Here is a 26,899-nt window from a genome sequence, read left to right as displayed (position 1 = left end):
GGTTGAGATACATACACACACACATTGGTATACAGATATATATATATATATGCATACATATGTTAATGTATAAACATATACCTGTTTTTTTATCAAATTACTTTAAAAGCCAACTATCTTCTGGGGTAGGGAATAAGATTCTCAAACCATTGAAGCATAAGTGTTTCATATCAGCTTTTTGGACCTTGATCTTATTTTTAAAATTAAGAGATGCATTATTTAAAAATTGCATGCCTTTCTCAAAGGAGATCCAATCATTAGTACATAGCAAAAGACACCTTTAAATCACCTAAAAAGGATCAACTGCCATGTTAATCAAGGCTCTTTCAGTAACTCATTGTAGCTTTCCTAGCTGCCAATACTATTAAGATTCTTTTGCTGATCTGCATGAGTTAGTGATTGAAATTCTTATAGAAAAAAAAAAAAAAGAAATTCTTATCTGAGAGTAAAAACCAACTTCAAAATTTTAAAAAGTTACATCATCACAGTTAACAATAGTCAAATGTAACTACATCAAATGTAAAAATTTCCATCAGCAAAGAAAATAATCAACAGAGGAAAAAGTCTACATACAGAATGGGATAAAAATATCTGAAAAGCATATATTCAATAAGGAATTAACATTCAAAATATATTAAGAACTTGTATAACTCAACAACAACAAAATAACCTGATTTTAAAATAGGCAAAGAATTTGAGAAGACATTTCTCCAAAGAAATATACAAATGGCAAAGATGCATATGAAAAGATGCAAAAATTACTAATCATCAGGAAGTGAAAATCAAAACGGAATAAATTATCACCTCATACCAAATATAATGGCCACTGTCCAAACAAACAAAAAGTAACAAAAGGTGTCAAGGATGTGGAGAAAATTAGAATTATCCTATGATCCAGCAATCCCACTTCTTGGTATATATCCCCCAAAAATGGAAACAGGATCTCAAAGAGATAATCACACACCCATTTCACTACAAATTATTCACAATAACCACAAGGTTGAAAAAAATCATATATACATATATATATATAGAGAGAGAGAGAAAGAGAGAGAGAGAGAGTTAGTATTACTCAACCCTAAAAATGCAACTCTGCTGTCATATGCTATAACATGGATAAATCTTGTTATAGCTAAGTGAAATAAACAAGTCACAAAAGATAAATAATGCATGATTTCGTGTATGTGAGTTATCGACAATAGTCAAACTCACACAAACAGAAAATAGAATGTGGTTACCAGGTGCTGGGGTAAGGAGAAAACAGGGAGTTTTTCCAGGGGTGTAGAGTTTCAATTTTGCATGATGAAAAACTCTATAGAGATCTTTGTACAATAATGTGCATATAGTTAACACTACTGGACTGTACACTTACAAATAGCTTATATGTTAATTTTTTTTTTTTTTACTATGGTAAATAAGTCCTGTAAATGAAAGCATATTCACAAAATTTACAAATAGAAAACTCAACCCCAGGGGCGCCTGGCTGGCTCAGTCGATCGAGTATGCTACTCTTGATCTTGTTCAAGCCCCATGTTAGTATAGAGATAACTGAAATATAATTTAAAAAAAGGAAAAGAAAACTCAACCCCAATATCTTGACTCAAATTTTGATAATTCCGGGTTGTGACAACAAGTAGAGTTGAAATACAATTAAAGATCGATTTCTAAAAAAAAAAAAAAAAAAAAAAAAATTTGATTTCTGCCAACAATATCCTTCCATTTTAATGAATGAGTGAAAAAAGGCAAAATCCTCAATTTTCCTAAAAGAAACCGGCGATGTCTTTGATAAATCTTCTCCACTGACATTAAACAAAAATATCAACTATTATATATCTCAGTAGCGCTCCATCTCAGAGTAACTCAGTATACAGCAGAGGCCATGTGCCTGTGGCATAGAAACCTCAAGATCTTCCCTATGCTCAGTCTTCAGGAGGTCCAGGCACAAGATGTCAAACCCTTTGCTGAACTCTGAGTTGTACTCACAGGTAGCAATGGTCCTTGGACAGTTGATGTGAGTTATGATCATAGTTCTGCAACTTGAGAGCTAGAACATTTTGTGCTTTATATATATTTTTACCATGGTAGCACAAATGACACTGTATTTTCTCCATTTGTTTACTTGTCCATTTCTCCAAGAGACTGTAAATTTAGAAGTCCATATGGCTACCTCATTTATCTTGCCATTCTGTGGTCGTCTTCTCATTCCCTGGCTCAAGTCCCAAGCTCAAGTAGCTGTTCAGTACACATGGATTGAATTGGCCTGAACTATTACTGATTATACATAAACTGAACTGCAATTTAAAAAAATAGGTGAAGGACTCTGGTTAATTTACGTACCTAGTCACATAGTTGTAAGTTCCATGCAATAAAATATTAGGCTGATATGTAAAGAAATTTGAATTAATGTTTGTTACAAGTCAAATGATTGCTTCACTCTTTTGACATAGGTGCTTTTATTGACTTATTCTTGGAAATATCTATTTGAAATTGCATAGTTGCCTCCCCCATGGTTAATTTTTTTTGTAACATAAATTAGAATTTTATAAGGATATGTTTTTAAAGAGAAATCAGGTTATATTATTTAGTGCCTACATTCAAGTTTCTTCTTTCAAGTTAATAATGAATACTCTTAAAAAAACCTTAGGCAGATCCCTCTGAATTAACTCCTACCTCATTACTCATTTCAAACCTTACTCATGTTCTACTTTATAACATTTTCAATAAAATCGCAATACTGAAAAAGAGAGCTCTATGAGAAATTGCTGTGTTTCAGACATAAGTTCATTCTCTAATAGAGAATTTGGGCGTTCCTCAATATTAAAAATATATTCATTCTTAAAAAGTTACCACCACAGGAAGTTTTCTTATATGGATACTGCATAGTAAAATCAATGTGTGGTGGTGTATGGATGCCCTTTGGGGGGAAAAAAACACACTCTAAATATGTAGTTAAAATAAGATAAAAATTAAAAAGGAATCACACATAGAGAATGAGAGAATATAACAATGAATCTCAAAATAGAAATGATAATGAAAGATTTAAGTGCAGTTCCTCTGAAGGACTGATGCTGAAAAGCCTTAGAAGATTAAAAGCAGAGCTTTCACTTGGCTGTTGTTTGCTTGCCCTTAAACAAAACACAAAATCCCTGCAGCTCACAGGTCCCTAAGAAAATTTAGGCTTGGCATGGGTGATGGCAGCCATATTAACCATGGGGTCATTATAAATGTCTACATTGTGAATGTAAATTATGTTGTAGGAATTATGTTGGCTAAGAGGATTTACATATTTAGGTTTTGATGTCCTTTTCTTTTCCATTTAACATTTTTATTTAAAAAATAATCAAAAGGTAAGGATCTTCTCTGCAAATTATATCAAAGCGAAATATGTCAATTATTCTTTGGAAAATTCTGAATCTATCAGAAAGCCATAAATATATTAGCTCTGGAACAAAGATACTTCCTTTGAGACTGATTGTCATGTATTCAGTATAGGTCTGTCCCACTGGTTGCTCCAAAGGCCAGGAAATGTCAGAGGTTAGGAGTTGTGTCTTGGCACTTAGGACAGTAGTACACACTGACTAGATGCTCAATGTGATTGACTTTAACTCTTGGAGGACGTGATTAAGTCCATATGCAAATCCTCTTGAAGTTCTAAACTGTGCATGTGTCTAGAATTAATTAAGAATCTCAAATATGGGACTCCCAATTTTAAAATATGGATATTCAAATAGGTTTATCACACTGGACAAGTCACTTTGATTCAAAGAAATTGCTGTTAATTCAGCTGGAAGTTTAGGCAGATGTCTTCATTGCAAATCAGAGACCCAAGCTGCAGTATGTATTTTTCAATCTCTTTCTTTTCCAGTGCTCTTCATTAATTTTAAAGCCTGAAAAGTATCAGGAATATAAGAGTGACTGGAATCTGACTAAAGAGAATTTTTAAAATTTGAACATATCAATTAAAAAAGAAAAAAATTTAAAATGTCTTTGACCTTGAAAGGGAGACTAAAATACTGGGAAAAATCCTTGAAGTGACTAAATGCGTTAACCACCATCCTTTCTATGAAAACAAAACTAAAATATCCTTATCCAAAATAGCCAATGAAATATTCTCTTTTCAACAGTAAATTCACCAACAGATTTAGAGATTTTGCAAGATAAAGAAAATCACATTAAACATACACATGAACCAATAAAAGAAGCTTGATTTAAAATGACAGTTTGGCAGCTAAGTTGGGGTTAAAATGATTCAATGACAATTGTTTTGAATTTCTACTAACACAGTGGTAGCAAGCTGACTAAAAATTTCCAACGAGAAAATGATAATATTCTCGAGCCTATATTAAGCACAAAGAGCGACAGCTCTTCTTCACATCCTTACAATTCCTTTTTTTACCTTCCCAAAGCCAAAATGTTATCATTTTGTATAAATGAAAATCAAAGCCAAATGGGGAAAATGCCAAGATTTGGCTGAGCAAATAGTCAAAACTTCAGTGGTTTTATCTGCAGCACGCTGAGCGACCAAACAAAGCCAAGATATTGTCCATCTTTTTGACAGACAAAGAGTCTCTGAGGTCCAGAGTGACATGCCCGAAGGCTGGCACGTGATTGGGCTAATTAAATTAAATAGCAGGAAACAGCTTTTCCATATGCCACTGCCTGGCCACACACAAACTGTAACAGTAAATCTTTTCTACTACTCAAGGAAAAACGTAACCATTAAAAAATATACAGTATCAACATACCATCCCAGAATCAGAAGTTGAATATTCACATAACTTCCCTGGCCTGGACTTCAATGCCAGAAGTCTAAGAACTTCCTAATTCACTTCAGGGAGCCATCCAAAAGCCCATGGTAATTAAAGAGGATGAAAAAGACACACACACACACACACACACACACACACACACACACACACACACCCAGCTGCATCCACCAAAGTTTATCAGCCTTTTAAGCCAATATTCTGATTGCTTTGAAGACACACTTCTCCACTAAATCAAATCAAAACCTCAATACTTCTGAATCCAGGTTAAAATCCATTTTCTACCACTTTTATATCCTCTCTCCCCATTACCCAGATCCATTGAAAAAAGCATAAAACCTTTGAAGACTCTTGAGAAAACTCTTCTCCCATGCCACCCCCCACCCACTTCCTTACCCAATAACATAACTTTTTCTAAGTTTGCCAAAGTGCTTCTAGCTTTTGGTTAAGACAACATTGTTTTAATATTATTTTAAACTCATCCATATTTTAATGTTTCTAGAAGAATGTCCCTGGGTTGGTAGATGCTCCCCATTTTTATCTCATGATTTTCATTAGCTTTGATTTCTACTTGTCAACTTAAATAAAGAAGCACTGTTAATGAAAAAGAAAGGCAAGGAGACTGCTTCACAGGGATCCTGTATTAGAAAATTGCAAGGTAACTTCATAGAGAGACAGAAAATTCAGAATCAATGCAGACCATGGCTTATCTATTTAAAGAGAAACATTGAATATATAATACAATATACAAACTGTAAGTGATACTTAATTTGGGGAGAAATTAAATTTATGGTGGCCAGTATTCAGATGTTATAAATATCCCATTATGCTTTTTCTAACTGAATTTAAGGATCTTCATTAGACTATTTCTTACTATATGCAAGAGTTGACTGAATTAATAGACCACGAGCTAATAAAATTATAGCATAATCTTTAACTACAAAAAAATACCCAATTCATAGGGGTTCCATGTTACTCAGAAAAATAAAAAAAAGAAAGAAAACTGGAAAGGAGCAGGTAAAGAAAGAGAAAAATCTAACCTTCAAAACAGATTTGAAAAGTTTTTTGAAAATTAGTCAGTATTATTATTTTTTTACTTGGTTTATTACACATGATTATAGGACGCCAAATGTCATCCAATAAGCATAGGTTGGCAATGCCCATTTCAGTCTGTGTTTGTGTATATATGCCAGAAATCAATATGCAATAGTTATCATTATTTCTCTCTGTCTGCCTTAAAAATTTGTATTTGAATGTGAGGATGACCAAAATCCAAGAAATTCAAAGCCTAGGAGAAAATGATCAAGCCACATAGAACTGACTTGGTAGGAGCCGGTGAGTGATCAGCTTCTAAAGTGAAACCAGGCCTGAGTGAGCAGAAGCAGTCCCCCTCTCATTCTTTGCCCCCCCCCCCAAAAAAAAAAGCTCTATTTCTCTCTTCACCCCTTTCCCAAATCTCATGCTCCCTTCTGTATCCTTATTCTTGCCACAGGTCCCTAGGCTAATATTAGTAACTTCCTAGGGTCACCCATCCCTTTAAACATCCAGGAGTCAATAGATGCCCCAAAAGCAGACAAGTTAGTGGGAGAAAAACCAGGTTGAGAGTCAATGCAACTATAGACCTGCCCTAGCAAAACTTGAAATCGAGTTTTGGAATATTCAGGTGATCGATATTTGTTAAAGAAAGATAACTAATTTAAATAGTCTGGCATCTAATGAAAATTGAGTTAACATTAAAAGGAGCAAAAAATAAGAACCACGTTCAAGAAAAAAAATCAAGCAGCAGTAGCAGACACAGAAATGGCAGAGACAATAGAATTAGCAGTAAAGGGCTTTAAAGTGAATATTATAAATATGCCCAAAGACTTAAAGGGAAACATGAATACAAGAAGGCTATAAATAGAAAATATACAGAAGAACCAAATGAAGTGTCAGAAAAACACACTATTTTAAAGAAAATTTGTTGGATGTGAGTAAATGAAGTTTATTTGCTAGAAGAGTGTAGCAATAGAAATTATATAAACGGAAATACAAAGAGAAAAAATATTAAGAAAAAAAAGTGTACAGAGACTTGTAAGGTAGTGAGATGATATCAAGCCATCGACTCTAGGTGTAATGGGAGTCCCAAAAGAAAAGAAGAAATATTAGAAGAAACAATGTCCCACACATTTCAAAAATGTAACAAGTACAAACTCACAGATACAAGCAACTCAGTGAACCAAATGAAGCAGGAGAAAGAAGAGAGAAAAGGAAGGAAGGAAGGAAGGAAAGAAAGAAAACCTGTATTAAGCCAAAGCCAAAGCCAAATCATAAACAAGTTGCTGAAAACCAATGACAACACGATAATCTTAAAAGCAAGCAGATGAAAAACATACTGCATGATTTAAAGACTTGCTATAAACCAAGAGTAATCCAGGTTCTGTGGTCTTGTTGTAGTTAGACATAGAGATCAATGGAATAAAAGGAAGAGTTCAGAAATTTGCTCACACATACACGTTTAGTTGATTTCCAACAAAGGCATCAAAATAATTCAAAGGAACAAGCATAAGCTTTTCAAAAATTGGTTCTTAAGAATTTAAGACACCTGTGTAAGATAGTGAACCTCAGCCTTTTTTCACATCATACAATAAAACTGTATGGCTCAAAAATGACTCTTTGCCTTTAATGTAAAAAATACACTAGAAGAAGAAAACATAGAAGCAAATCTTTCTTAGATTGGGCATTGAAGGATTAACCGGAGAAGAAAAAATTGATAGAATGGAACACATCGAAATTAAACCATTATGCTCTGGAAAATAAAAAGCTATAGGCTAGTTGAAAACATTGACGACATATATACACACGCAACGGGGGCTCCTGGATGGCTCAGTGGTTAAACGTCTGCCTCCAGCTCAGATCATGATCCCAGGGTCCTGGGATTGAGGCCCTTGTTGGGCTCCCTGCTCAGTGGAGTGCCTGTTTCTCTGTCCCTCTGCCCGTCCCCCCACCTCATGTGCTCCTGCTATCTCAAATAAATAAATAAAATCTTAAAAAAAAAAAAAAAACTTGCAACAAAGCAGAATCAACAATTTACCAAAGAAGTTCTACAAATGGCCAGTAAGCATATGAAAAGATGTGCAACATCATTAGACATCTAGAAAACAAAATAAAACTACAATGAGATTCTATTACATATCCACTGGAGGGCATTATCATTAAAAACAAAACAAAACAAAAAACAAAAAAACCCCTAACAGTACCAAGTGTTAGTAACAGGAACTCTCTCATACCTTGCTGATGAGAATGTAAAATAATAAATAACCAAAAGTAATTTGGCAGTTTCTTACAAAGGTAAACAAATACCTAACAACTCAAGAATTCCATTTCAAGGTATTTACCCAAAAGAAATAAAGACAAATATCTACAAAGACTTGAACAGAGTATTCACAGCAGCTATTAATCACCCACACCGGGAAATAACCTAAATTTCTATCAGCAGAAGGAACATCAACAAATCACGACATATCCATATCATGGAACACTACTCAGCAATAAGAGAGGCCTGTTATTACTGGTACACTCATGGATGGATCTAGAAGCATTTTCTGACTGGGGGGAAAAAAAATCCAGCCAGAAAATATCATAGATTCATTTTATACAATTTGTTTATATGAAATTGTAGGAAAATCAAAACTAAAACTAATGCATGGTGACAGAATACAAAAGAATGATTGCCTGGGGCTGAGGGGAGAGTCGGGGTGGAGGCTTGATTAAGAGAAGCAGGAGGGAACTCTTTGAAGGGATATAAATATTCTATATCTAGATGGGTGGTGTACACATTTGTCAAAATTCATCAAACTGTACATATATAATGACTGGGTTTTTCTATATATTTTCAATAGAGTAGATTAAAAAATGAGTAAAATTTAGAAAGTTAAAGTCACGAAAATAAAACCCTCATTTCAATTCATTTAGCTCAACGTCTTAATTCAAATTATTATAGAAAGAAAAAAAAACAAAAACAAAACCCAGGACATTAGAAATTGAACTTTTTAGAATCCCTGGGAGAGCCTCTTGGGAAAAACATTTTTCATCTGCCTCTCTACTGGGAAGAAAATTATGTTGAGATACATACACATACATAAAGGCATACAATATAGTGTGATAGTTGAAATTTGTATGAGGTAAAGAAAATTTAAGAAAAGAGAATCAAGTTGAATATTTTCCCGAGTTTGTCAGAGGATTCACGCAATAAAGCAAAAAAATCAAACCACTTAAAATATGTACCAGAAAACTGAATGTCAAATTGACTTTGATTGGTGAAGTATAAATACAGAGGGATGTGATACATCACCATCATAACCAAAACATATCTAGGATGCTAAAAAAGAGAGTGTGAAGTAAGCTTATTCTTTATCATGTTAAATGGAGGTAGAAGAGCGAGGACGGACGACTGTTCAAAACGAAAGGGAGCAATTTACTAAGATGGAGGCATTGACGCAGGATTTCTTGCTCCCAGATGGAACAAGTTTAACATTCACCCAACTAGAGAGAGTAGAAAAAAATCCTCCCACCCAAAAAAAGATTCTCAGAGCATTTGTTAAAAAGCAAAGGCACAGAAAAGTTTCGTACTTTTTTTTCCCTCTTGATTCCAAAGAAAGGCAGAGCCCAGTGCAAATGGAACAGGAGAATCCCCGATGGGGTCCTGGGCAAGGCCAGTTCTCTGAGGCCTGCTTCCTGCTTGCCGGCTTTGGTGCGGAGGATGGGGCTGGGAATTAATGCTGGAGGAGAGCTGGGCCTCGACAGAGCTTATCAGAAAACTGTCTCCCTGGCCGAGATATTTTAATACACCTTTTAGAATGAAAACCATGTGGGGTTAGTCATACCTGGTGTTGTTGTAAGTTTGATGAATCCTTAGTTGAAACCTTTAAATAAGTCCTGGGGTTCTTTCTGTGGTCTCTGCAGGAGGTGGAAGGAAAGGGAACCTGCAGGAAGAGTAACTTACTCACAGAGTCTCGCAAAGGACATTCCAACCTGGACTGTTCCTCCACAAATTGTGAAGGGGCTGCAGCTGAGTAGGGTCTGGACCACCTCCTGAGGTGACGTGGGCTCTCCAAACATTGCTCTTTTCTGCGGGCAAGGACATGAACACGGTGGGGAAGCAGGGATCTAGGGCTCTTAATTGAGTGATGAGAAAGCTTCTCACTATTAAAAAGTTAAACTGAGTCTGAGACAGGTTCCTACTTGGAGTTCCAAGAAGTTCTTAGTGATGCTCCATTAATACTCACATTAATGGCAGCAGCTCATTTTTACTCTGAACCAAGTTTCATACCATATATTATGTTATTTACATTGATTAATCCATTTAAGCTTCACAGCAACCCAACAAAAGATGACAGTGTTATTCTTATTTAACAAATGAGTAAACTGAGGCTGGGCACAATTAAGTAATTTGCTCCAAGTGGTGCTGACAGAAGATGACGAGGTTGGAACACCTGTGGTCTATTGCATCAACATTGTAACCCCAGGCAGTTCCTCCCACGGATCTCAAAGTCAAGGAGAAATGCCACCGTTTAAGTTTAGTGTGTATGCAGTCAAAACAACTTATCAATATCCGGTTACACTTCTCTTTATTTAAATATGCATAAAGATGAGGTTGATTTAATCTCTAAGATTAATATGCATCATTTTTTCTTCTTTCCCAAATATACCCTTCAAAAACTATCTATAGAATACATGGATATAGGGGCACCTGGTGGTTCAGTGGGTTCAGCTCGGGTCATGATCTCAGGGTCTTGGGATTGAGCCCCCACATCGGGCTCTCTGCTCAGCAGGGAGCCTGCTTCCTCCTCTCTCTCTGCCTGCCTCTCTGCCTGCTTGTGATCTCTGTCTGTCAAATAAATAAATAAAATCTTTATAAAAAGAAAAGAATACATGGATATAGAAAAATTAGTATTATAAAACCATGAAAATTATGTTATACTGTATTTTTATTTAAAAATGTGTTCTGGGTCACCTAGGTGGCTCAGTTGGCTAAGCCTCCAACTCTTGATTTCAGCTGAGGTTGTGATCTCAGAATCATGAGACTGAGCCCCTAAGTGGGCTCAGCTGAGCCCCTCCATGTCTGCCCCTCCCCCTGCTCGTGCACATGCTCACTCTCTCTAAAATAAATAAAATCTTTAAAAAAATAAAAAGTGTCCAGTATTACAGTACAATAATGCTTCATATAGAATACAAATTATGACAAATCCATTCAGTTTAGGGAATATCTAATAATAAGGTTACCAAGAAAAGAATTTCCATCATTAACCCCTGGCTGAAAATAAAAATTAAATAGTAACTATTAGCACTAGAGCCCATGTAAAAAAAATTATTACTAAAGCAGACAACTCAGCACAATAAATAGTCCAACAAGTAAAAAATCATTCTATATTTCACATAGAAAACAAAAGTGAGCCTGAAATAATTACAGAAGAAAATGTCCTTTAGCCATTATGAAATTTGAAAGAAAGAAATGTAGAATAAAACCCAGCTCTGGGTGTTATATGCAACTAATAAACTGTCGAATGCTAAAACAACAACAACTAAACATCAATAGCAACAAAAATTAAAATCTATCAAATGAAAGTTAAGTAAGCACTTCATGGTTTCTTGGTGTGGTGCTAGGAACACTGTATTTGCACTGGCTTCAAAAATCAAAAAGACATCGCACTCCTTGGTAGGTGTGTTTTGGTGAGTGCTGTGGGGTGTGTGGACCTGGCGATTCACAGACCTGTACCCCTGGGGATAAAAATATATGTTTATAAAAAACAAAAAATTAAAACAAACAAACAAACAAACAAATAAATAAATAAATGTCTTCCTAATTAATATCTAAAAAAAAATCAAAAAGACACGACAGGTATTAATTAAAGAAAACATATAGAGTAAATTATATGGAACAAATCCCAAGTTGACTTAAGAGTTAGGGTGTTTTCGAGAAATCAGAGATGGCATAAAGGAGAGAAAAGCAAAGTAGGTTTTAGAAAAGGGAGTTAAATAAAGTCTTTCCAGATAGTGAAAAAGTTCGATGAAATTCATGAGGTTGGGGTCCCACGCTAGGAATTTGCTGTGCGTGAGTAAGTGATTCCGAATGGGAGGATGAGTGCTTGGTCTGAGTATGAAGGCAGAATTATGAAACACCATGGTACCATTTAGATGAAACAATTAGGTAGCTGTTGTAGGTTCTGTTACAGAGAAGGTGAAAACGGTATTGGTTTTTTACACTAAGTTACTGAATTAGTATAAAGATCACACTGATGTGGAAGGATGCTATTGCAATAATAAAAGAATGAATTTGTTTCACTATGAACGTATTGACAGAGGAAAGCAGAGCCAAAGAGAAAGTAAAGAGAGGATGGCTTGCAAATCAGAAACAGGAGTAAAAATTGCTTATAAGAAATAAAGGAGAGGAAATAATCAAAGGTGATTTCATGATTATCTGTCCAGTGTCTAAAGAGTGGTTCTGTTAACAGAAATGGAAAAGCCAGATAAAACAGCACATTTTACAAATTCAAAAACTTGGAGATGCAAGTGGAGAGATAAGAGGATTGTCTTTACAACTGCTAGTATTAATAAAGCACTTGATAGACTTCAAGTTGTCTTTAAGGTTAAGAAAGAGATCTTTAAACCCTTAAATCATTCAGATGTGCATATCTCTCCTAACACTATCATTTTATGGGTCTGTGTTAGATTGAGGAACAGCAATAGAAATATTCTGGCACGAGCAAATATTAACTTGTTCAGGTTCGATAGCCCACCTATGTCTAAAATGATGTAAGTGAGATCTGTTAACATAATATAAAATGAGAGGAAGATGAGCCAAAGCAGCATTCTATAATAGAAAAAATAATGTGATATAAAAGAAAAGAAAATCCATGAGCCATCAATGCAAGCCACACATATAATATTACATTTTCTAATAGCCACATCAAGAAAGCAAAAGAAAAGAGATAAGCTTAACTTTAATGATGTTACATAAGCTAATATATTTAAAATATTAATTTAAGATATAACCAAATAAATCATTATTACTTAGATATTAATATATTTCTGATACTATGGCTTTGAAATCTAGTGTACATTTTACACTTAAACAGCATTTCTCAATTTACACCCATCACATTTTAAATTCTCAGTTGACATGAGTGGCTACCGGTTTAGACAGTACAAATACAGGGGTCCTTGCAGAAATGTTGTTAGCAAAGGCACATGGATCAAAGCAAATTTGCAAACATGAGTTTGACATAAAATTTAAGTGCCAAGTAGACATGAGCAAAAATGAGTAACCAGGATAGAATTCTGCAATATATATGAAGAAAAATAACTCTGGTTTAGTTTTGAAAGGTCACCAGAGAAAAGCCATTTCTTAAAGGAAAGACAAACTTAACATTTTCTTCAGGTTGTGTTAGATACAATAAAGAGCAAGACTGTAGCATTTAAATGGTTCATTGGGAGAAAGAGAAAAGGGACAGCCTTAAACCCAGGAAGCAACAAGAGATATCAAGAGAAGTGGCAGACAAGCAAGGCGAAGATCAGCTAGAAATAAGGAAAACAGAGATGATCCAGGAGAAGGTGGAGCCCAACGGTCAGTAAGTTCTTCTCCCTTTAAAAATAACACAAATAGAAGGGTATTTTTTTGAAAGTGTATATAACTGTAAACGGATAAGAGATCTAAAAGTAAATGCTAAAATTAGAAACCTTTCAGAAGGAAACATGGGTGTACATCTTTGTGACACTGGATTTGGCAATGGTTTCTTAAATATGACACCAAAAGCACAAGCAACAAAAGAAAAAATAGCACTTAACAAAAATACAAATGTTTGTGCATCAAAGGATGCAATCAAGAAATGAAAAGACAACCCACAGAATGGGAGAAAATATTTGCAAGTCATATATTTGAGAAATTCCAATTCATATTTCGGATATCCAGTAAATATATTTAAAAACTCTTAAAAATCAACAACAAAAAGAAAACTAAGAAGCCGATTTAAAAATGTCTTGAAGACTTAAACAGATATTTCCCCTCCAAAAAGACACAAATGTCCAGTAACTAAATTTAAAGATGCTCAGTATCATTAGCAACTAGTGAAATAGAAATCCAAACAACAAGCTAATACTTCACATCCACTAGGATGGCTGCTATATTTTAAAAAAGGAAAATAACAAGTGTTGGAAAGGATGTGGAGAAACTGCAACCCCTCTTATCCTGCTAGTGGGAGTAGAACATAGTTCAGCCTCCGTGGAAAACAATATGGCAATTCCTCAGAAGTTAAACAGAATTACCACAACAATTTCACTCACTCATACCAAAGAGAATGATGTATGTTAACATAAAAGCTTGCACATAAATGTTCATAGCGGCAATACTCATAAAAGCCAAGAGTGAAAACCAAGTGTCCATCAACTAATGAATGGATAAATAAAATGTAGTATTATTCATATGATAAAATATTATTCAGCCATAAACAGGAATGGAGTACTGAAACATGTACCTTGTAAATATGCAGACACACTAAAGGCCACATAGTATATGATTTCATTAATACCAAATGTCCAGAATAGACAAATCCATACAGACACAAAATAGTTATAAGTGGTTGCCAGCGTGGGAGGGAGGAGAGAATGGGGAGTGATTGCTTAACTGCTACAGGATTTCTCTGAGTTGATGAAAATATTCTGGAATTAGATAGTAGTGATGATGTCATAGCATCATGAACTAAAACCCACTATATACCCAAACCCACCGAATTACATACTTTAAAATGGGCAAAATGGTAAATTTTATGTCCTATAAATTTTATCTCAACAACAACAACAACAACAACAAAAAGCAATGTGCAACAAATAGCTCAGAACTTGTGAAGAAAGATAATTCGCCGAGTCTTGGTGGCTACTCTATCAACAGGCTAAGCAACTGTTTAAATTAGAAGAAAGAAATAAAACAAAAGGACAGATACTACCACGGCAGTAACAGCAATAAAAATAGCAGTAAATATTGTGAGAACAACCTCTAGCTGAGTTAAAATGCAGACGAAACAGAACAATCGACCAGAAATACGAGATAGTCTATTTTGGAAACTATGAATGAAGAGTCCAGGGAATTTAGGTAAAAGCCATTAAAAGTCAGGCCATATTTCAGGAAGTGGTTTAGGGCCCCTGGACAGCTCCAGATCTTTCTCTCCCAGTCAGACTCTCCCAAAGGGCTTTAAAAATGTAGACTCCTGGGCTCTCTGTCAAGAGAACAGAATCAGAGCCTCGGGGAGGTGTGGGCAGAATTCGAATGGCCAACAGCATTCCTCAGGAGGACTTCCATGCATCTTTCAAGTGAAAAATCACCTACGAAGACAAGAGCTCAAGACATGTCTCTATTTTTCCTTTCCCGACATTTTCTACAGACTGTTTTAGGTCAGAACGGTTATCAAGTGCATCCTCCTCCCTAGGTCCAAAAAGGTTTTAAAAGGCAGCGTCCTAACCGCTTCGAAATCGGTATTTGGCTTTGGTTGGGGAAGGAAGGGAAGTGGCAAAGGACCGCTGTGACCTGGTTGATATCTTTTTCCTTATCTCCCCCCAGAAAGTTAACCCCAAGGGCAGGCATTCTGTTTCACCCCATCCTAAGACTGGCTCTGGTCGGAAAAAAAAGAAACTCACCAATTTTCATGATGCAAACGGTTGAACATCATGTGTCCAATCGTCATACTGCTCATCTATGCATTAGACCAAAAAAAAAAAAAAAAAAAAAAAAAGAGTCCTATTCTCCTACTTTATAGCAATAATTAAGAGAAAATTGATTCAAAACAGCTTGGAAATGGTGATGGGGAAGAAGGAGAGAGAGAGAGAGAGAACTGATGATTTAATAAACCTGGACAGAGGGGCGCCTGGGTGGCTCAGTGGGTTAAGCCTCTGCCTTCGGCTCAGGTCATGATCTCAGGGTCCTGGGATCGAGTCCCGCATCGGGCTCTCTGCTCAGCGGAGAGCCTGCTTCCCTCTCTCTCTCTCTGCCTGCCTCTCCATCTACTTGTGATTTCTCTCTGTCAAATAAATAAATAAAAATCTTAAAAAAAAAATAAACCTGGACAGATGAAGTTATTGCATAAATGCTGTGGGGTAATAAAGGGAGAGAATAAGGACTCCAGTGCCAGAGTGCTTAGGTTCAAATTAGAGTTAGAGTCACTAACTGGGTGACCTTGACCTTACTTAACTTCTTTGTGCCCCAGTGCCCTCATCCTTACAACGAAGACAATAATATCTAACCCATAATGTTGTAGTGAGGACTAAATGAGTTGCTAGACATGTATGTTTCCAATAGTTAAAAAAGTGAGTCTTTTTGTAAATCAAGATGGTCCCAAAAGGTTGCACTGTAAACCTTACAGTTTATAAGCCTTAAAGAAGGTATTATGAAATCAGAATAGAAAACCTTTCAAATCTAAATTGAGAAGTTCTAAAAAGTCACATTCCCAATATCTTCTTTTATTTGGCAGAATTCTTTGATTGCCCTCCCATGCTTTTAAAACCCAGAAGGAGGAATTATCAATAATAAAGGGAATGGTAATCCACCTCTCAAATTCTTCTCTTGCATCTCCAAATTCTTGATTATAACTGGTTATAATTTGTAGACCTTGATTAATCATTGTTAATTCACAATTGCATACCCATAATTCAGTGCTTCCATTATCACATAGAAATGCCAAATTTAAGTAAATACTGTTGCCTACCTATACATCCATTGAGTACTAGTTCCAAAAAAATGGTTAGTATCTGAATTCCTTTTTAATATCCTTTAGAGAAAAAAAAGTATAAAATAAAGTAAAAATTTCTTAAAGACAACCTTTTCCAGATCTATGAAAAGTAACAGTCTCCATTTCAGCAGCCACCTTCACCAATGAGAAGGTGGACTTTTACTGCCAGAACATAAAGGCTAATGTTTATTTACTGCAAGAGTTTTTTTTCCTGAAGAGAAAGTTTTTAACATGAGATTGATATTTTTTATTGAAACTTCCACTTTACACATCAAAAACCGGATATACATTTTAAAAGCGTTATTTAATTGGTTCCTCCAACTCTTTTTTGAGGATCTCTGGTACCAAGTGAATCAAGTTTATAAAAGTCCAAAGGCAATTTTTAGGAAATTATAACTAATGGTATTCCCACAAATCTGACCAAATTATGAGGCTTATGGCATTTCGGGATGATAATCCATGTTGTAATAGTCAATGATATTAGCTCCAGAATTCTCAATAACCTAATGTAATATTGTTGTGGTTTAGAATAATTTTAATTTGTGTGATGCTATTAAGGTTTAGATTAAGGGAACAAAAACACAGCAACACATTATGAAGTACTGACTGACTGACGTTTGCTAGCAACTGACCGGACGAAGAGTTGGGTATGTCATGGTGCAGGGATGTCTACAGCCCAGTTTCCTTTATCTGAGCCAGACCCCTTGTGCTTTACACTAGTATTATAAGAATTGTTTCCACAGAAGGGGAGGTCATTTAATTCGTTTTTTTTTTTTTCTTTTTACATTTATGTGCTGTTACTTTATACTTGTAGGTAAGGCTGTCACTATAATAGATAAAATTATTATGATACATGGAGAATTATTTATTTTGATAGTTATTGAGTGCCTGTTACACTGGAGGGATTATATTAACCTTTTTAAAAATGATCTTTTTAAGTTGAGCAAAGTTAGGAGTTAACATTTATTTATATAAAATTTTATATTTGGAAATCGACATCAAACATGATAACATATTATGAAAAAGAGGCCACACTGGGAAATGGAAAAGGCAAAAAATTTTACATGTGTTTGCTATTTGATAATGGCTGACATAAATAGTTTAAAATCATTGTTGGGTTAATTATTTTTAATGGTATAAGAAATAACTGCTCAAAATATCTTCATTTTCTTGTTTCAACAACGAATGGCAATCAATTTTGGTATATGAGACCTAGCGCATCAGCTTCAGATCCGATTAAGTATACCAAGTTTACACAAAGCCAAATGTATGAAAGGGGATCTTTTAAAAAAAACTTTATTTGAGAAAGGAAGAGACTTATAACAGAAGGCAAGAAGGAAACATACAAACAATATATTTACAACACAAAACAAGAGATCACCTTCAAGGGTGTAAATTATAATAAATACAGTAGATTTGAAAAGAGACATTTATCAATTAATTCTAAGATGAATTAAGTCCAGCTTTCTTTTTCACTGGTTCCAGGTAGTTTCTTGATTAAATTCAAAGACTATCAAATTCAAACAATTAATGTCCACCAACTGTACTGATGAAGCTCTCTCAAATGACATTATAAAAAATAGGGTTTTTTTTGTTTGTGATTACATATCTTTGAAGTAATATTATACAAAAGTCTGCTCAGCCACATGTTCCTCCCCAAATAAAATGTATTTTAAAAGATGCACTATCCCTTTTTTATGAGATTGAAAAAAGACTTTAAAGAAAATGAATATTTATGAGATGGAAAAAATATACAATTTTATCTTAGGAATGCCATATTTTTAATGCAAAACAACTGACAAAGAATCATTTTAATCTTAAGGAATATACTAAACAAAATATGGTGCTAATAGGAAAAGTTGCCTATTATAGGTATTTGTCAAATTATCAGAAGGACTTTCATTATATGGAAAAGTTTTAAACTTTCTAACTTCTAGTTATGTTAATTTAATTTGAATGGAGACTTTTTAAAAAAGGATAATGTATCTTTAGCAGTGACTTTTTTTAAGAAATATTTTTAAATGTCACAGCAAAATGTAAACAACACGTGCCAATAACATACAGTTGTTACAATGTCTACATTTGGCAAAACCGCTATATCTCCTTTGAAACAGGATACTACACCTTCAAATACCTTGGATTTAGAAATATAAATATTTTAATAGAAAAAACCTCACAAAGATTCTAGGTCAATTTGGATTATCCATATTAAAGGGGTCTTAATACAACGAATCTTTAACTAGCTTAACAAAAGTAAACCTATAAAACAAGGTAAACACATCAAAAGGGAGTATGAAGGAAATGTTCCAGTGAAAAGCTTCCTTAACAATTTCCCTACTTGCGGTGTTATTTTCTTAGACAATAAATCAATTCATAGAGTGCCCTTTAAAAACAGAAAGAGTAAAACACTATCCTCCGTTTTTTTTTTTTCCCCCTACATTCCTCATTACATGAATCACTTGGACTTCCTGTTTCCACAAGGCATTTCCTGTTCAGCCTCATAGAATCAGTTTTCTGTAGGAGAACAGCAGGAACCTGACAAAGAACGGACTTAAATAAACAGAGTCTTCTGTTGCCTTCAAAGTTGTTTGTATTTCATAGCATCAAAGGACACAGTCCTTCTGAAGGTGCATTATATACAAGTAGATTCCGTTGTTAAGCCTAACTTTCCTAAATTTTTATTTGCCAAAGTGGTATGGTATATGCCGAGTCACTATGGAATTCTATCTAAGAGATCCTAGTGATATGATTATAAAATATGATACACCTTCTTTTAAACATGATTGTGACTTTGTATCCGATAATGATCATACCATTACTGTGTTTTCTACAATTGTAGATACAATATAGTATCTGATTGGACCATAATGCTGCACATTATTTCTGGCTATTATCTGCATCAGCTTCATTTGATCTTTTTCGGTAGACAGTGTCATCAAATAACACAAGATAAAAGTAAAATGAGCAGTGCTAGGTGAGACATAATGTAATATTTAAAATAGTGCTGTACTTCGCAATCTATATATTTAAAACCACCTCTATTCCTAATATTTTCAATTGCATTCTATACAATAACCTAAGGACTATTGGCGTGGTAACCAGAACATTTAACTTAACAAAAAAGAGAGAGGAAGGAAGGGGCAGACTACCTTTAACAGTGTTCAAGACTGTAGTATGATACATTATGTACAACACTGTGAAAATTGAATTCTACATATCAAAAAAAAATGAAGAACTAATAGAACGTTTCATTGATCAGACTGGGTGACTATACCCAGCAGTCACTGATCTCAACAGAGAAACTAAAAACAACAGTGATTTTGTTTTCCTTAGAATTAATTGGTATGGCAGGCTTTGGGATGAATTTAAAGCCTATTAATTACTTGTATACTTATGTAGTATAATTTTAGTGTAACAAGTATTTCCTTACCAGTGGAGTTTCAATGAAACCTTGATATCTATATAGAAATCAGTATATAGAGAAATCTCTATATAGATATATCTGCATTAAGTAGAATCCTTAAACACTAAAATCAAATCATTCAGAAATATAAACAGATAGGAAATAATATCCATTTACCAAAACCGGCAATGCATTTCTTATTCAGATAATGACTTTAATTACAAATCCTGGAGCTAAATCTTTGCCTATTACCTGTTGCATAAAAGCAGCCTGCTCCCCAGATTCCATTTCCTGGATCTGAGCATCTTCATCACTGTCCACTGGTTCCTCCTTGACCTTCACCGCCCCAACTTGTCCCAGTGTGTCATCCACACAAGCACTGCTGTCGCTCCTAGTGCTGTTGCCACTAGAGGGCGCTCTGTCTTCCTGCATCGCCTGGTCCCCCTGAAGCTCTTCCTCCGCTTCCTCGAGGTGACTGCCTGGTTGCTTCAGTTGTTCAATAGATTTCGAAAGCAGCTAGAAGAGAGTGTTCAGGGGTTCAAAATTCAATAGTTCTTGGTGGTAACAGAGAAGCAAAACACACTTTCATTTCTAATGACTCTACTTTCAGTACGTTCTGGTTTCTAGTTTCTGGACGTCAATGGCAGAATGAATATGTATGCGACAAACTTCCTCAGTGATACTACATCTGAAGCAGCCCCATCCCCGCCAGATTGTGTTGGTGTGGTAGGCAGAGAACGAGGCTCGGAGTGCTTTCTTTCATGGGTCACCCTTTCACACACTTAGAAAATGGTGGGGGAAAGGTAAACAAACGTTTTCAGCGGGAACTATGAAACTTTGATAAGTGCAGTTCATACTGAGACAATTTAATCCAAATAAACCTGAGCATATTCTTTTTCAAAAGAGAAAATGTGATGGAATTAATGGAAAGGTAATGAAAACCTCCCACAATCTCATTTTTTGGACAGATGTCAGCCCCTATAAAATATGAGCACAAATGCCTTGTCTGTCTAGTTTTCCCATACCTGAATGGTCAAATGATAAAACACCTTCTTATATATACTGGTAAAACAAGGAAATATTGATTTGGAAATCTTAGACTTTAAAAAGATGTGGGATTTGGGGGCACCTGGGTGGCTCAGTGGGTTAAACCTCTCTGCCTTCAGCCGGTCCTGGGATCCAACCCCCCGCATAGGGCTCTCTGCTCAGCAGGGAGCCTGCTTCTCTCTCTCTTTGCCTGCCTCTCTGCCTACTCGTGATCTTTCTCTGTCAAATAAATAAATAAAATCTTAAAAAAAAAAAGATGTGGGATTTTTAAAAAATTGTCATAGCACTAAAAATGTTTTATGACTATATCCAAATTAAATAATAGGAAAGAAGGAAGTATTTTTAATCTGAAAATTATTTAGACATTTTCTTTATTTTACAAATTAAATTGTACTTTATCTTCAGAAGTGTATGAATTAACTGCTCAATGATTAAAAAAACAACAAAACGAGAACAGACCCTAACATAAACAACAGCAAAATATCACAGTATAAAAGCTCAATAAATGGGGTAAAATTCTCAAGATGATTTCATGTCACAGTAGGTTTCTTGTTTCGATTCACAATGACCACAGTGACTGATCATCTGCAGATCTCAGATCTTGAACTGTGGTTTCAAGAGTGATTGGAGTTTTCTGTTAATTCAGTGCCCATGTGAGCAGCACACTTGGAATACAACGGCTAAAATCATGAATACCTATTTCTCTTGGTATAGCTTAAGCTTACTGTCCCCCCTCCACACCTATGTTTTTAAGACTGAACACATGCTAAGAGTTAAAATACCAAAGTACTCCAACTCTGAAGGCTCTCTTACCCTCTTTAGGCTAATAGACTTTCTTCCAGGTCACATAACCTCAAATGGCTGTGCATATACCGATGAAACCCTTCATTTTCACTGTCTGTAAAATTAATGGGGAGCTTTCCTTCATTTGTGCAACAAATATTTATTGAATGCCAACTAGGTTCAAGGCACCATGCTCAGCATTGGGAAAACAGCCATCACCTTGCCCTCATAAAGCTTATAGTTTAGTATGTTAGAAAGGAACCAAAAGATAAATTTATTCATATTTTCAAGTATGGTAAATGAAATGGGAAGAAGCCCAGGGTATTACAAGAGCACACACAAGCTGCCACAGGAGCGGAACTGTGGGTGGTTAAGGGAGCTTTCACTGAGAAGGTGCTCTGTTTAGGCTGAGGCACGAAAGAGGAAGGATAGACAAGGAGGAGTCATTAGTTACATGCGCGAGAGGGGTTGAGATAAGGAGAGAGAGCATTTCTGTCTGAAGGCACAGTACATGCGCGGGAAAGGGGGTCCAGTGCATTGGAGGAAATGAAAGGCCAGTGGGGTCTGAGCACAGGAAGGTGGGGAGAATGCTGGAAGATGCTGCTGGAGAGAGTGACACAGTTTATAATATGTTTGGGTTGAGAATAAGACTCTAGAGAAATAAAATACAATTTTGGATAAAGCCACAAATAAAATGTAAACACCGCCAATCTTAAGTTAGACATAATCAAGCTAAGAGAACATATACCAATCAAAATTTATGTCAAAATGAAGAAGGCAATTTAAATATTAATTTCCTCTGTGCTTACAATCCTAACATCTGTTGTTCTGGGGCTGTCAGCATAAGAACAATCATCCCATTGTGCTTTAAATGTTTCTAAGTACTTTTTAAGGAAACTATTTGCAGGACTTTTGTATCCATGCTAATTAGCTCTTCATAACATAAATACATAATACCCTGCACATTGCTGTGATTTTGGGGTAAGAGACAATGTAATATTCCTGAACTTTGACTCTACAACTGAAGGATCCCATGTAATCAGCTGTTAGAAAAAGAGCATGTGACACCATAGGAAAGAGGCAGGATTTTAATAGAAAAGTCCCAGTCTGAGCTGGGACACCAGGGATAGGGACTTTGGGTGACAAGTATCTACCCATTCTTCAGAGAGAGAGCTCATCAGTCAACCCTTACCTCTATGGCTCACCTCAGATGTGACGTACAAGAGTACGACAGAGATTCTTGTGGGGAGAAGGACTGACCTAAGGAAAGGTATTAGTCAGGTGAAGGAGGCTGCAAGAGCCCCTTGGAGGGACAATCTGCAAGCAGACGGCTGCAGTTCATCTTCTGGGTGGATGCTTGGTGAGCTGTAGAACATTTCCCTCTCGCTACCAAAGCTTAGCTAGGAAAATTCATGGGAGCTAGTGCATCAGGGCTGGCGGACCAAGGACACATAGGAGTCAGGCAGACACCTCTGGGAGGTGTTCAGAAGTTCCTGCACGTAAGAGTCTGTGGGGAAGAGAGAAGAAAACCATATGGGATGTGTGGCCATGAGACAGGAACTGAGAGGGCCGTTCATGAAAGGTCCATGAGGGAGCACGTGACCACTGTTCTGGAAACGTCCCATCAAAAGTCCCTGCTTACTGAGGAATGACTCTGCAACTTCCATGTTTGACTACAGGGACTATTCAGTTACCAAGAGGGAACTGCAGATACCACCTGCTAAGTAAAAGAAAAGTCTATTGCTCTTTCCTTCTCAGTCCCAGTCCCAACATGGCCCCTCACTACCTTGACTTCCTCACATCCGATGGTCTTTATCTCTGCTCTACCTCAGCGCCCAAAGCTGTGATCATACCCTAGCCCTGGTCTTTATTGGTAGCTGTACACTTTCTTAAATCAGTTTCAAACATGATGTCTTTTTGGTTCCTTCTCAGAATATTCTGACCCCAACCAGTCCTAACGCATTCTTGCTGCCACCAATTCCCCACACCCCCTCACATCCCTCCTTGTTGGACTAGGCTCCATTCTCCATTATTAAAAATTACTCCCTTGGGGCGCCTGGGTGGCTCAGTCGGTTAAGCATCTGACTCTTGATTTCAGCTCAGATCATGATCTCAGGGTCTTAGGATTCTGTCCCACGTTGGGCTCCACCCTTAGGGGGAGTCTGCTCTCTCTCTCTCTCTCTCTTTCTCTCTCTCTCTCTCTCCCCTTTCTCTCTCTCTCAAATAAATAAAGATTTTTTTTTTTTTTTTAAATCACTCCCTTACATTGTCTTCAACTCCCCTGCCCTTTTGAATACGGGTTTTACTGGAAAAGTAAGACTTCCAACCTCAGTTAATACTACAGCTCTGCCAAACCCAAGCAGCTGAATAAGCTGGGAAACAAACAAATGAATTACCATCATGCTGAATGTTTCTCTTTAGATTCATGAGCAAAACCCTCAAAAGGGTCCTCAGTGCCTGGCAATCCTACCACATTTCTCTAGTTAATTCACTCCCACTCTTTCAATGACGATTTCAAACTACCTCCTCTCTCCTCAGACCTCGAAAATCCAGACCACCTTTTCTTCACGACCTGCTGTTACCTGTGCTTATTATTTCACTGAGAAGCAGAAGCCTCTGAAGAGAAACTCAACATCCTGCTACCATCGCATTTCCCAAGTGGCCCGTTCACCCTTCCTCGCATTCCTTAAGGTCTGGATCCTGTCTACCCCTGCAATGACCCTCTCTGTTCTCCAACACACATTTCCCCTCTCTGCTGGAATATTCTTATTTGCGCATTTTCAAAGTGATTTTAAATAAAACCTCCCTTGCTCTCCCCACCAACACCATTATGTACCTCCCTTCACAGCAAAACGCCTTGAGTTATCTCTCTTTACTGACTTCATTTCTCTTTTCCTGTTCTCTTTAGAATTCATGCCAACAAGGCTTTCATCTGCACTATTTGACCGAAAACTCTCCTGTTGAAAGTCAGTAATGACCGCATTCACGCCAAATCCAGTGGCAATTTAATTGGGATGTTATTAAGTGTCAGTGAGGGTAAAGCACTTCACAAAAGGCACAAAGACACAATCACAGAATCTTTGAAGGTAAGAGGCTGGTATTACAACAACTAAAGACCAAACTATGTGCTAACTCTTGGAATGTAACTTTCCACAGATACCAAGTAGGTTAAAGAAAATCTCAAATAGTGACCAAAGGCTTAGTGTTCACAGAATATATCATATGTACATTTTAACAAAAAACCTTCTGACCTGTTAATGTATTTCTGAGGTCACAGATATACCCAGAAACCTCATCGTTTAGTCCATGAATCAATTTTGGTCAGTATTGACAACCTCATGGACACAGATGCATATATAACAATGTTCCGTGTGCAATAAAGAAACAATGCCATTTATTCTAGTCAGTTCCTTTGGCTTCATCTACACTTATGATGTACTAAAGGAAACATGAAGGAGAAAAGTGCCAGAATGAGTAACGCTATGATAACTGGGCAAGACGGCCAAATGGCAAAATGATCTTCCAAGCGCAGAATTCCTTGATGGTTTGTTAAAAAAAAAAAAAAAAAGTTTCTTGACATAAAACAGTAAATTATGAGTACAGACTATATACATATAAAATGTAGTCACTGGAAAATTTCTAATAGCATTCTTCAAACCCTTATTTTATAAAGAAGGAAATTCATGTCCAAGAGAAGCTGAGCCATCTCCAAAAACAAACAAAAAAGAGTAGAAACCCAGAATTTTTTTTATACCCTTCCAGTTTGCATTCTACTCTGAAACAGCCATGTTCCAATGGCAACTGAATTAATATAAATAATTCCAATGTCTCCCCGAGCTCCAAATTTGCATATTCAGCTGCTTCCTTAACATCTTCCCTTAGATCTAGAATACCTAATAGGTATCAAAAACTTTAAAGAGCTCAAAGAAAACCTTTATTCGTCTCCTACTCACATGTATTGCTCACCTGGTTTTCTCATCTCAGTGAACAGCAATACCCAAATGCACGAGTCTTGTCCTTGTTTCTCTCTGGCTCATCTTTTTGCTAAATACCCAAAAACCTAATTGATGTTCAGTAACAGCGGTTTGACATTTTCCTTCCCAGGTTATGAAGCAAATGATAATGTCTACATGAGCATTAACTACCACTTTTTCACCATCTCTGAAATGAAATATGTGCTTTTGCGAAGTTTCACAAAATACAGAAGTGATATATGGGGATCTCCGAGAGATGGTTTTGCAAATTGTAAATGCAGAGAAGGAGTTAACCTACACTTCTTACTCCAGGTATCTGACTAAAGCTGTTTTTCTTTAAGCCTGCAAATCTGCCAGCGTGGAAAAATTAGCAATTAACATTAGCAAGAAAAATCTATAGACCAAAGTCACAGAAAACCTGCCTGCCGGGTTTAACTTATTTTAGGATTTTTAAAATAAAAAAACTACTTGATGTTGTCTGTAAGTTTCTGGCTCTTTCTGAAGACAGTCAAGACTCCAATTGTGTTGTGTCGTATGTGTTTTTGAACTTCAAATGTGACCATAACAAACACGGTATGGGTGAAGCCTCTTCTAATTTGTACTGTCACTGAGTGGCCCCAGATGCAGGGAGGAGCTGTCTGCTTACTCTCAGTGGGGTAGCAGAGTCTCCCTTTGGTTGAACATCTGGAGGTGATCCCCCAGCAAAGTTGAGCGGTTGCCTTGCTGGCTACAAAACACAAGACGAAACATCTGTGTGACAGATAAATGTGCGAGCCTGTGTGACTCTCGGCCGAGGGCCCATCTGTAAAACACACCGTGTGTCATTCGTCTGACACCAGGTGCACTACTTTGGTGGGGAACCCAGCTGAGAGGAAGATCATGGCTGTGCTTCTCCTTCTCCTTCCCTTTCATCTATGCTCTTCCTCATCTGTCAGTGTTTCTTGTGTTCTCCCTGCCACTGACGGCGATCGTACTGAACACCAAGAATGGAGTGGCCAATCCATGACCGTTCTGGGCTTGTAACACACACACACTCCTCTGCACTCACAATGACATGCAATAGACCAGGCAGGATAACTTATCTACGTTTCAAACACCTTTAAGCGTGATCATTCTACTCTTGTCAATCCCTGCTAGGCTCATAATTATGGCAGATCCATAATTTCGATG

At 36.4% G+C, this 26,899-nt stretch overlaps 1 protein-coding gene and 1 long non-coding RNA gene across 17 annotated transcripts in view; one reads left to right on the top strand and one right to left on the bottom strand.

The window, feature by feature from the left end:
- Window positions 1–26,899, bottom strand: part of HDAC9 (histone deacetylase 9) — a 940,182-nt gene that overhangs the window by 351,687 nt on the left and 561,596 nt on the right. For 13 of the 16 annotated variants that reach the window (XR_009352864.1, XM_059171303.1, XM_059171302.1 and 10 more), the window contains one exon: window positions 20,178–20,441. Coding sequence is in view for 15 of the 16 variants with exons in the window: in XM_059171303.1 (XP_059027286.1) it covers window positions 20,178–20,441 (264 nt within the window). In the remaining variant the exon portion in view is untranslated. Of the gene's footprint in view, window positions 1–17,802; window positions 20,442–26,899 lie in introns of those variants that run through there. The other 3 variants (XM_059171305.1, XM_059171307.1, XM_059171306.1) reach the window with 1 other exon arrangement.
- On the top strand, window positions 24,297–26,248 carry LOC131829475 (uncharacterized). The gene is made up of 3 exons (XR_009352865.1): window positions 24,297–24,446; window positions 24,664–24,841; window positions 25,860–26,248. It is a non-coding gene; the product is annotated as an uncharacterized LOC131829475 (long non-coding RNA).

The sequence above is a fragment of the Mustela lutreola genome, chromosome 4 (assembly GCF_030435805.1).
Source record: "Mustela lutreola isolate mMusLut2 chromosome 4, mMusLut2.pri, whole genome shotgun sequence".
Classification (NCBI taxonomy): Eukaryota; Metazoa; Chordata; class Mammalia; order Carnivora; family Mustelidae; genus Mustela; species Mustela lutreola.
Note: the sequence above shows the minus strand (reverse complement) of the source record. Positions and strands in the feature narration are given on the sequence as shown.